Source organism: Coregonus lavaretus (assembly GCF_964263955.1).
Source record: "Coregonus lavaretus genome assembly, chromosome: 21".
NCBI classification, from domain to species: Eukaryota; Metazoa; Chordata; class Actinopteri; order Salmoniformes; family Salmonidae; genus Coregonus; species Coregonus lavaretus.
The window spans coordinates 4,291,142-4,303,867 of record NC_140008.1 but is presented as its reverse complement, the minus strand read 5'-3'; the positions used below and the strand labels follow the sequence as shown (position 1 = coordinate 4,303,867).

Sequence of the window (12,726 nt, the reverse complement as noted above, 5' to 3'; positions counted from 1 at the left end):
TGGTGATTCCCTCGGAGCGTGGCTTGAGGTTACACCTACAGAATTCTACCGGTTTCTTGGACTGCTCATTTACACAGGATTTACCGAACTGCCTGACCTTCATCGATACTGGGGTACAAAGTCTCTTCAGGGTTTTTGTGCTAGAGCTTTCATGTTGTGTAATCAACCTCCCGAGTGGCGCAGTGGTCTAAGGCACTGCATCGCAGTGCTAGCTGTGCCACTAGAGATCCTGGTTCGAACCAGGCTCTGTCGTAGCCGGTCGCGACCGGGAGACCCATGGGGCGGCGCACAATTGGCCTAGCGTCGTCCAGGGTAGGGGAGGGAATGGCCGGCAGGGATGTAGCTCAGTTGGTAGAGCATGGCGTTTGCAACGCCAGGGTTGTGGGTTCGATTCCCACGGGGGGCCAGTATGGATAATAATAATGTATGCACTCACTAACTGTAAGTCGCTCTGGATAAGAGCGTCTGCTAAATGACGTAAATGTAATGTAAATGTAATCGCTTCAAAACTCTGTTGGCTGCTTTACACGTGGTGGATCCTGCCACTGAGGATCATGCAGATGGGCTTAGAGCACTGTGGTACGTTCTGGACCACCCGAAACAGACTGTTAAAAAGCTGTACCAGCCAAACCAAAATTGAGCCATAGATGAGCGCTTCATCTGACACAGGCTACACTTTAGATTTCAATGTTTACTCCGGCAGTCGGGATGGTCGTGTGGTTGACCTAGCCAGGAATTAGTTGTTGAGGAATTAGTTGTGCCGTATGCAAACCAGGGTTACAACGTTTGGTTCGACAACTTTTATACGTCACCCGCACCTCGTAACTAGTCTGAGAGACTAGGGAGGGGTTCAATGCATGTGGGACTTATAGCGTGAAATGGAAACAGACATATGCGTTGGTGTAGGATAGGAGGCAATGTATTGGCCATACACTGGAGAGACACACATAGTGTTACTGGTCTTTTCAATATATTGGCCATACAGTGGAGACACAAGTACTGATACTGGCCTTTCCAGTGTTCACAATGCAAATGATTCCACTCCCGAGTGGCGCAGTGGTCTAAGGCACTGCATCGCAGTGCTAGCTGTGCCACTAGAGATCCTGGTTCGAATCCAGGCTCTGTCGTAGCCGGCCGCGACCGGGAGACCCATGGAGCGACGCACAATTGGCCCAGCGTCGTCCAGGGTAGGGGAGGGAATGGCCGGCAGGGATGTAGCTCAGTTGGTAGAGCATGGCGTTTGCAACGCCAGGGTTGTGGGTTCGATTCCCACGGGGGGCCAGTGTGGATTTTTAAAAATTAAAAAATAAAATAATAATGTATGCACTCACTAACTGTAAGTCGCTCTGGATAAGAGCGTCTGCTAAATTACTAAAAATGTAAATGTAAAAATGCAGTAACGAGGCTTGTCAGACAGGATGGTGTTTGGAATAGGCAAGTGGTCCGCCAGCCTGCTGTAATCCACCATTACAATAGACAGATGGTTGGGGTTGACAAGTTTGATCAGTTGATCAGCCGCTACAATGTTTTGCAGAAGACCCAGAAGTTTTCAGAAAACACTTTTTCCCCCACTGTGTTGACATTGCAGTTGTCAACGGTTACCTTTTGTCGAGGAATGGCAGTATAATCATGCAGCACTTGGCTAGGAAAATGGGCAAACTGGTTACTGCCAGATTACATTCAGAGAGAACCTTGCTCATCGGTTGGGAGGTATTGATGTTAATAACGGGAATCTTTTGACAGACCTTTTGTCTGTGAAAACTGTAAGCTCATCTTTTCACACACAGCACATGCCCAGTCTACAGACCCCCTCTAGAAATGGTTGGCTGTGTTACAGGAAGACAGAAAGGAGAACTGGACCTGGTTTGTTTGTGTGGCACCTGAATGCAATGATGTTCACTAGTAATGCATGCATCCCTTCTCCTGCATGCCCCCTCTCATCTTACATGTAGCCCTTTCCTGCAGGTCCCCCTTCTCCTGCATGCCCCCTCTCCCTAGCATGTTGCCCTTTCCTGCAGGTCCCCCTTCTCCTGCATGCCCCCTCTCTCTTGCATGTTGCCCTTTCCTGCAGGTTCCCCTTCTCCTGCATGCCCCCTCTCTCTTGCATGTTGCCCTTTCCTGCAGGTTCCCCTTCTCCTGCATGCCCCCTCTCTCTTACATGTAGCCCTTTCCTGCAGGTCCCCCTTCTCCTGCATGCCCCCTCTCTCTTACATGTAGCCCTTTCCTGCAGGTTCCCCTTCTCCTGCATGTTGCCCTTTCCTGCAGGCCCCCCTTCTCCTGCATGCCCCCTCTCTCTTACATGTAGCCCTTTCCTGCAGGTTCCCCTTCTCCTGCATGTTGCCCTTTCCTGCATGCATCCCTTCTCCTGCATGCCCCCTCTCTCTTACATGTAGCCCTTTCCTGCAGGCCCCCCTTCTCCTGCATGCCCCCTCCCTAGCATGTTTTCTCTTTCTTATCCAAGACATCCTGCATGCCCCCTCTCCCTAGCATGTTTTCTCTTTCTTATCCAAGACATCCTGCATGCCCGCCTTCCTTTATGTTTCATTCATGACTTTATTGGCCTCTGGGATGTAAAGGACTTGTAAATTGTAATGACGGTAAAATAATGTTGTGCTTTTGGAATTGTTCCTGTTCTGACTCTGTGTAATAGACGATATGCTATTTGAATTTAGAAATTGAAGTTGTAAAAGCTAATAAATTGTTGTTATATATCTTATTTGTTTCATATTTTGTAATTCCAGTTCGATTTTGATGAAAGTAGCCCTGAAATTAATGTTGTATAATGTTATGGTAGCAATTTTATATGTCTTCATTCTCAGGTTTGAATGAGACGAAGTATTCCCCTAAGATTATTCTTTCAATAAAGTTATTTTATTAATATTATATCACTTGTTTGTGTCTTTCTTTATCATATATAAGACTAAATGCTATTTGTAAATTGTTTTGGTGCAGCTAGGTGCTTATTGGTGCATATAGGTAGTTAATATACTATCCAGATAAAGTGTCTGATCACAGAACATTCCGTAGAATTTGAGAAAAATACCATCGGTCACTGAAATCCATCCACAGTAAAAGGTATTTCTATTCTGATTTCAGATTATCAATCCTGACAAAATAAGGAAGACAAATGCGCTCAACGTTTTTCTGTATCGTCATGACAATGTTTTGTGAATGGCAGTTGTTTGGAAGAAAAGCATAGATTTTAGTATTAGATGCACATTTTCACAGGTGTTTTTTCTTGATTACCATTTGATTGATATGGTGCTATTGTATGTCATATCATTTGAAAGAGCTGATAAAATATGTATCATGTTTTCGTATCAAGTTTGACACCAGCAAATTTAGTTTATTAATGCAGACAGTTTTTTAGACAGTTTTGGGATTCATGGTGTCTCAGAGCAGAGCCTCATATCTCATGGTGTGTCAGAGCAGAGCGTCATATCTCATGGTGTCTCAGAGCAGAGCCTCATATCTCATGGTGTCTCAGAGCGGAGCCTCATATCTCATGGTGTCTCAGAGCAGAGCCTCATATCTCATGGTGTCTCAGAGCAGAGCATCATATCTCATGGTGTCTCAGAGCAGAGTCTCATCTCATGGTGTCTCAGAGCAGAGCCTCATATCTCATGGTGTCTCAGAGCAGAGCCTCATATCTCATGGTGTCTCAGAGCAGAGCCTCATATCTCATGGTGTCTCAGAGTAGAGTCTCATCTCATGGTGTCTCAGAGCAGAGTCTCATCTCATGGTGTCTCAGAGCAGAGCCTCATATCTCATGGTGTCTCAGAGCAGAGCCTCATATCTCATGGTGTCTCAGAGCAGAGTCTCATCTCATGGTGTCTCAGAGCAGAGCCTCATATCTCATGGTGTCTCAGAGCAGAGCCTCATATCTCATGGTGTCTCAGAGCAGAGTCTCATCTCATGGTGCCTCAGAGCAGAGTCTCATCTCATGGTGCCTCAGAGCAGAGCCTCATATCTCATTGCATATCTGTGGCTTATGGCACCCTGGCCTGGTACTGAAATAGCACTGAGAGGTGGATACAGCTCTGTAGCATTGAGAGGGGGGATGGCTCTGTAGCTCCGATCCAGAACGTAATAGAGATGTGTTAATGTGTTAATATCTAATCTCTCTATAGCCTGGTTAAACCTGACTTATTGGCATCCTAGCGTGGTATGGAAATAGAATAGCACTGTGAGGCATACAGCTCTCTATCTCTGTCATCCACTCTGATCCAGAGAGCTATAGACTATAGTGTGAATGTGTTAATATCTCGCCGTGCTGCACAAATAGGCAGGGTTTAACTGATCAGCCTGTGTTTAGTGGCTGGTGTTTCTAAAGTATATCTGGTTAAACATAGTTGGTTTCCCAAAGCCGTCTTAGGTAAATGACTACGCTATCTCCGCAGCCTATACAAACAGCCGCCACAGAGTAAAAATTATTTTAAAAAACTATGTTTGACAGTCTTCTATGCTTGAATGGACGCAATTCGTAACTTGAATAACTTTGCTGTTCTACGAGTGGCATAAGTCTAGATCTGTGCAATAAATAACTTACTACTTTAGCAATGAATCCTTTGGGAAACCTACCCCAAGTTTGTGTTACAGAGATCCGAGGATTTATGACTTCTACATGTTTAATTCTATGTGTTTTAGTGTATGGCGTCTCTCTTGTCTTTCCCTCCCGACCCACTTGTCGTCTTCTCGCTCCATCTCTGCCCCTCTACAGCAGCAACAGCTCCAGGTCCAGCACCTTTCCCACGCAGCCCACGGCGGTCCTCCCCTCCTGCCCCCCCACCCCTCGGGGCTCCAGCCCCCTGGTGTGATCCCAGGGTCTGGGCTGCTGGCCCTTGGAGCTCTGGGGAGCCAGGCTAACCTCCCTGTTAAAGATGAGAAGAACCAACACGACCTGGAACACAGAGGTGATGAAAGGACTCCTGCTATTGGCCTTTACTACACCTTTATTAGGAGTGATTGAGGTAGATGTGTTTGGTGTGATAGTATCTACATGCAGCAGTGTGAAGAATAGTAGCCTAAATTACATCATAAAAAGGTGTGAAAGAAAGTAGCCAAAAGTGAATCATTTCACGTTTGAGAAGTGGAATCCGCCCTATGTTGAAAACGAAATCCCCCCCGTTTTGGAACGGTTATTCGAATATCCGAACGGACGTTAATATTCGATTACTTGGGAGAGTATTCATTTTTGTAAATTTAATTTTTAAAAATGATCTATGTGACATTGCTACATAGCCTACCATTTACATTCTGCATTTTAATAAAACAACCGTTTTCTGACAGTTTTTATGAGCCCGCCCCATTAAAAAAGACACTACGGTAGCCTACACACTTGTGTAGCAAGTAAAGTGGGAGATGTCTAATCTATGCAAAATGGAGTTACATTTACAGAATTAAGTTGGCTAAATGAGAAGGAGTATTTGTATTTATTATGGATCCCCAAGCTGCTCTTCCTGAGGTCCAGCGAAATTAAGGCAGTTATACATTTTAAAAACATTTACAATACATTCATAACAGATTTCACAACATATTAAGTGTGTGCCCTCAGGCCATTACCACATCTCTATAACACAAAATCCATGTGTACATGTGTGTATAGTGTGTATGTTATCGTGTGTTTATGTTTGTGTTGCTTCACAGTCCCCGCTGTTCCATAAGGTATATTTTTATCTGTTTTTTTAATCTGATTTTACTGCTGGCATGAGTTACTTGATGTGGAATAGAGTTCCATGTAGTCATGGCTCTATGTAGTACTGGGCGCCTCCCATAGTCTGTTCTGGAGTTGGGGACTGTGAAGAGACCTCTGGTGGCATGTCTTGTGGGGTATGCATGGGTGTCCGAGCATTCAACATGTTAATACCTCTCACAAATACAAGTAGTGATGAAGTCAATCGTCTCCACCACTTTGAGCCAGGAGAGATTGACATGCATATTATTAATGTTAGCTCTCTGTGTACATCCAAGGGCCAGCCGTGCTGCCCTGTTCTGAGCCAATTGCAATTTTCCTAAGTCCCTCTTTGTGGCACCTGACCACACGACTGAACAGTAGTCCAGGTGCGACAAAACTAGGGCCTGTAGGACCTGCCTTGTTGATAGTGCTGTTAAGAAGGTAGAGCAGCGCTTTATTATGGACAGACTTCTCCCCGTCTTAGCTACTGTTGTATCAATATGTTTTGACCATGACAGTTTACAATCCAGGGTTACTCCAAGCAATTTAGTCACCTCAACTTGCTCAATTTCCACATTATTCATTACAAGATTTAGTTGAGGTTTAGGGTTTAATAAATGGTTTGGCTTTACTCAAAGCCAGTGGCATGTCGTTAGTAAAGATTGAAAAAAGTAAGGGGCCTAGACAGCTGCCCTGGGGAATTCCTGATTCTACCTGGATTATGTTGGAGAGGCTTCCATTAAAGAACACCCTCTGTGTTCTGTTAGACAGGTAACTCTTTATCCACAATATAGCAGGGGGTGTAAAGCCATAACACATAGGTTTTTCCAGCAACAGACTATGATCGATAATGTCAAAAGTGGTTATCCCACTGGCTATAAGGTGAATGCACCAATTTGTAAGTCGCTCTGGATAAGAGCGTCTGCTAAATGATGTAAATGTAAAAGCTGCACTGATCTTTTTATCATCAATTTCTCTCAGCCAATCATCATGAGTGCTGTGCTTGTTGAATGTCCTTCCTTATAAGCGTGCTGAAAGTCTGTTGTCAATTTGTTTACTGTAAAATAGCATTGTATCTGGTCAAACACAATTTTTTCCAAAAGTTTACTAAGGGTTGGTAACAGGCTGATTGGTCGGCTATTTGAGCCAGTTAAGGGGGCTTTACTATTCTTAGGTAGCGGAATAACTTTTGCTTCCCTCCAGGCCTGAGGGCACACACTTTCTAGTAGGCTTAAATTGAAGATATGGCAAATAGGAGGGGCAATATCGTCCGCTATTATCCTCAGTAATTTTCCATCCAAGTTGACAGACCCCGGTGGCTTGTCATTGTTGATCGACAATAATATATTTTTCACCTCTTCCACAGTCACTTTATGGAATTCAAAATTACAATGCTTGTCTTTCATAATTTGTTGCTGGCATGTCATGCCTAAATGTGCTAATCTTGCCAATGAAAAAATCATTAAAGTAGTTGGCAATATCAGTGGGTTTTGTGATGAATGAGCCATCTGATTCAATGAATGATGGAGCGGAGTTTGCCTTTTTGCCCAGAATTTCATTTATGGTGCTTCAAAGCTTTTTACTATCATTCTTTATGTCATTTATCTTTGTTTCCTAGTGTAGTTTCTTCTTATTTTTATTCAGTTTAGTCACATGATTTCTCAATTTGCAGAGCGTTTGCCAATCGGTCGTACAGCCAGACCTATTTGCCATTCCTTTTGCCTCGTCCCTCTCAACCATACAATTCTTAAATTCCTCATCAATCCACAGGGATTTAACCGTTTTCACAGTCATTTTCTTAATGCGTGCATGCTTATTAGTAACTGGGATAAGCAATTTCATAAATCTGTCAAGTACAGCGTCTGGTTGCTCCTCATTACACACCACGGACCAACAAATATTCTTTACATCATCAACATAGGAATCACTACAAAACTTATTGTATGACCTCTTATACACTATATTAGGCCCAGCCTTTGGAACTTTGGTTTTCCTAGATATGGCTACTATATTGTGATCCCTACATCCGATGGATCTGGATACTGCTTTCAAACACATTTCTGCAGCATTAGTAAAGATGTGATCAATACATGTTGATGATTTAATTCCTGTGCTGTTTGTAACTACCCTGGTAGGTTGATTGATAACCTGAACCAGGTTGCAGGTAGTCTACGATGATCAACCAACAGGTTTAAAATGAATGTAGACAAGGACGGGAAGCGCAGCAAAATAGCCAACAATTTTGTCTACTTTCTCTCGCCCCACAGACTTTCACACACACCCGACCCCCTGCTCCTCTCTCCCCGCCTCCCGCACCCTTAGTGCAGCGCACCGGCAATCTCTCTGGTCATGCGAGCAAGTCTCCGTTGAAGTAAAACACGTATTTCGACTATCCGGGTATCCAAAGAAAAAATATCATGATATTGTTTGAACAGTGAAATCGTTTCAAACGCCCATCCCTACCCCTAGGCCAGCTCGTTAAGAGGAGCACAGCCTTTTATGACTTCTTCTACATTCTCTTTGGGTAATGAGCTGGTACATTCTCAGGCTGCTGGATGACTGGCTGGAACGGCTATTCTGCAGCTTCAATGAGTCACAAACTGATAAGAGTTCTGCCCTGCGGTCAAATCCTGTGTGCTGTTTTGTTTTGTTTTGTTCTGCTAACTGGCTTGTTTTTCTTTTCATGTCATCACCGATTGATTGTCATCTCTCCTGCCATCGTCAATTCCTATAAGCAGAGAACACGGTGAGTTTTGCCAAATTCGATCTCTTTGGTTTTTGCTGCATGTACTATAAGATGTGTGTGCATAGTATTTACTCTTTTCCTTGAATCTACACTGAACAAAAAATATGAACACAACATGCAACAATTTCAAAGATTTTACTGAGTTACAGTTCATTTAAGGAAATCAGTCAATTGAAATAAATAAAACTAATCTATGGAGTACATGCATCTGTTGGGCACACTTACCTTTAAGAAAAAGTAGGGGCGTGGATCAGGAAACAGTCCGTATCTGAAGTGACCACCATTTGCCTCATGGAGCGCAACACATCTCCTTCGCATAGAGTTGATCAGGCTGTTGATTGTGGCCAGTGGAAGGTTGTCCCACTCCTCTTCAATGGCTGTGTGAAGTTGCTGGATATTGGCGTGAACTGGAACACACTGTCGTACACGTCGATTCAGAGCATCCCAAAAATGTTCAATGGGTGACATGTCTGGTGAGCATGCAGGCCAAAGAAGAACTGGGACATTTTCAGCTTTCCAGGAATTGTGTACAGATCCTTGTGACATGGAGCCGTGCATTATGATGCTGAAACATGAGGTGATGGCGGTGGATGAATTGTATTTATTTTATTTTATTTTATTTTACCTTTATTTAACTAGGCAAGTCAGTTAAGAACAAATTCTTATTTACAATGACGGCCTACACCCTTGCCAAACCCGGACGACGCTGGGACAATTGTGCGCCGCCCTATGGGACTCCCAATCACGGCCGGTTGTGATACAGCCTGGAATCGAACCAGGGGGTCTGTAGTGACGCCTCAAGCACTGAGCAGTGCCTTACATTTTACATTTTAGTCATTTTAGCAGACGCTCTTATACAGAGCGACTTACAGTTAGTGAGTGCATACAACTCGGGTGAGATAAAAATAATTTTGTTACGTTACAGCCTTATGCTAAAATGGATTAAAGGATGAGGGAAAATGTTTAATCTACACACAATACTCCATAATGACGAAGCAAAAACAGTTTTTTAGACATTTTAGCAAATGTATAAAATAAAATAAACACGGAAATATCACATTTACATAAGTATTCAGACCCTTTACTCAGTACTTTGTTGAAGCACCTTTGGCAGCGATTACAGCCTTGAGTCTTCTTGGGTATGACGCTACAAGCTTGGCACACCTGTATTTGGGGGAGTTTCTCCCATTCTTCTCTGCAGAGCCTCTCAAGCTCTGTCAGGTTGGATGGGGAGCGTCGCTGCACAGCTAATTTCAGGTCTCTCTAGAGATGTTTGATCGGGTTCAAGTCCGGGCTCTGGCTGGGCCACTCAAGGACATTCAGAGACTTGTCCTGAAGCCACTCCTGCGTTGTCTTGGCTGTGTGCTTAGGGTCATTGTCCTGTTGGAAGGTGAACCTTCGCCCCAGTCTGAGGTCCTGAGCACTCTGGAGCAGGTTTTCATCAAGGATCTCTCTGTACTTTGCTCAGTTCATCTTTCCCTCAATCTTGATTAATCTCCCAGTCCCTGAAAAACATCCCCACAGCATGATGCTGCCACCACCATGCTTCACCTTAGGGATGGTATTGGCCAGGTGATGAGCGGTACCTGGTTTCCTCCAGACGGACGCTTGGCATTCAGGCCAAAGAGTTCAATCTTGGTTTCATCAGACCAGAGAATCTTGTTTCTCATGGTCTGAGAGTCTTTAGGTGCCTTTTGGCAAACTCCAAGCAGGCTGTCATGTGCCTTTTACTGAGGAGTGGCTTCCGTCTGGCCACTCCACCATACAGGCCTGATTGGTGGAGTGCTGCAGAGATGGTTGTCCTTCTGGAAGGTTCTCCCATCTCCACAGAGGAACTCTAGAGCTCTGTCAGAGTGACCATTGGGTTATTGGTCACCTCCCTGACCACGGCCCTTCTCCCCCGATTACTCAGTTTGGCCGGGAGGCCAGCTCTAGGAAGAGTCTTGGTGGTTCCAAACTTCTTCCTTTTAAGAATGATGGAGGCCACTGTGTTCTTGGGGACCTTCAATGCTGCAGAAATGTTTTGGTACCCTTCCCCAGATCTGTGCCTCGACACAATCCTGTCTCGGAGCTCTACGGACAATTCCTTCGACCTCATGGCTTGGTTTTTGCTCTGACATGGACTGTCAACTGTGGGACCTTATATAGACAGGTGTGTGCCTTTCCAAATCATGTCAAATCATGTCCAATCAATTGAATTTACCACAGGTGGACTCCAAGTTGTAAAAACATCTTAAGGATGATCAATGGGAACAGGATGCACCTGAGCTCAATTTGGAGTCTCATAGCAAAGTGTCTGAATACTTATGTAAATAATGTATTTCTGTTCAATTATGTAAAAACGTTTTTTTATTTTCCATACATTTGCAAAAATTAAAATAAAAAAGGTTTGATAAAAACCATCTTCACTTTGGCATTATGGGTTATTGTGTGTAGATTGATGAGGGGGAAAAATAATGTTATCCTTTTTAGAATAAGGCTGGAACATAACAAGATGTTGAAAAAGGGGTCTGAATACTTTCCGAATGCACTCTATAAAACAAAATATGTGGGGGGGGGGGGGGCACATTGTGATTGAAGCACATTGTGACATGTATAACACATCGGGCTTTAAAGGGATATATAAATACAAAAATGACATTTTTAGCAGCAGTGGTTGCCAATTTAGCAGCAGTGACCCACCAAATAGATAATAATATAGGGGGATCAGATCAATCCTATTACAAGTAGTCCAAGTCTTCTTTAATTGTGATGAAATTACAGTCAGATCTGCAGTCTGTGGCAGCAGCGTGATAAAACCAGTCATTTCCCTTCTGGGTTAAACCTAGGGATTATAAATACAAAACCTTATCTCTCGTTAATCATTTTATAGAAAGCAGATTAACGTGTCAAAGCGTGAACAGCATGGGATTAACGTATTGTAAAGACAGAATTCTCACTTGGATGGCACATTTTGTGTTATGTGTGTGTGTGTGTGTGCATGTCCTCCAGAATAACGTCTCCCCGACCGACAGCTTGAGGACAGCCAGTGAGAAACACCACAGCTCCTCTGACTACAGTCTGGACTCTAAGAAACGCAAAGTGGACGACAAGGACGGTATGAGCAGATATGTAAGTCCCCGCACACTGCACTCTGACCCTCAGCCCCATATTGACCCATAACCTCTAGCCCCCCCCCCCCCCCCAGGCACTAGATCTGAGAGGGCAGAATAGGTGTGCTCAGTATGCCAACAATTCCAGCTGGCCTATCAGAGGGCAAGATGGAGCTATGACCACATTGTTTACACCAATCCAATCCTCAGATCTACAGTAGTGCCTAGGAGTAGTTGCTACGGTTGATTAGAGATAGGAGTAGTTGCTACGGTTGATTAGAAATAGGAGTAGTTGCTACGGTTGATTAGAGATTCAGGGCTATAGACAGACGCAATGGATTGGAATTAACGCAGTAGAACTGCTGGTTTATAGAAAGGTATTTTATGTCAATTTTGACTGTTTCTCCAATGTTCCTCTCTGTAGGACAGTGATGGGGATAAGAGTGATGACCTGGTTGTAGATGTGTCCAATGAGGTAAGTAACATACAGGTGTATCAGTACAGGTGATCTACTCAGCCCAGTAGTCTGTACTAATAGCAACATACAGGTGTATTAGTACAGGTGATCTACTCAGCTCAGTAGTCTGTACTAATAGCAACATACAGGTGTATTAGTACAGGTGATCTACTCAGCTCAGTAGTCTGTACTAATAGCAACATACAGGTGATCTACTCAGCTCAGTAGTCTGTACTAATAGCAACATACAGGTGTATCAGTACAGGTGATCTACTCAGCTCAGTAGTCTGTACTAATAGCAACATACAGGTGTATTAGTACAGGTGATCTACTCAGCTCAGTAGTCTGTACTAATAGCAACATACAGGTGTATTAGTACAGGTGATCTACTCAGCTCAGTAGTCTGTACTAATAGCAACATACAGGTGATCTACTCAGCTCAGTAGTCTGTACTAATAGCAACATACAGGTGTATTAGTACAGGTGATCTACTCAGCTCAGTAGTCTGTACTAATAGTAACATACAGGTGTATCAGTACAGGTGATCTACTCAGCTCAGTAGTCTGTACTAATAGCAACATACAGGTGTATTAGTACAGGTGATCTACTCAGCTCAGTAGTCTGTACTAATAGCAACATACAGGTGATGTACTCAGCTCAGTAGTCTGTACTAATAGCAACATACAGGTGTATTAGTACAGGTGATGTACTCAGCTCAGTAGTCTGTACTAATAGCAACATACAGGTGATCTACTCA

General features: G+C 43.7%; 1 protein-coding gene across 1 annotated transcript in view; it reads left to right on the top strand.

Annotated features, from left to right (window-relative positions):
- The window catches only part of tle3a (TLE family member 3, transcriptional corepressor a), an 80,492-nt gene that overhangs the window by 44,466 nt on the left and 23,300 nt on the right, over window positions 1-12,726 (top strand). Inside the window, exons 8-10 of the mRNA XM_084185906.1 lie at window positions 4,721-4,933; window positions 11,412-11,531; window positions 11,937-11,987. Of these exons, the coding sequence (XP_084042032.1) occupies window positions 4,721-4,933; window positions 11,412-11,531; window positions 11,937-11,987 (384 nt within the window). The remainder of the gene's footprint in view (window positions 1-4,720; window positions 4,934-11,411; window positions 11,532-11,936; window positions 11,988-12,726) is intronic.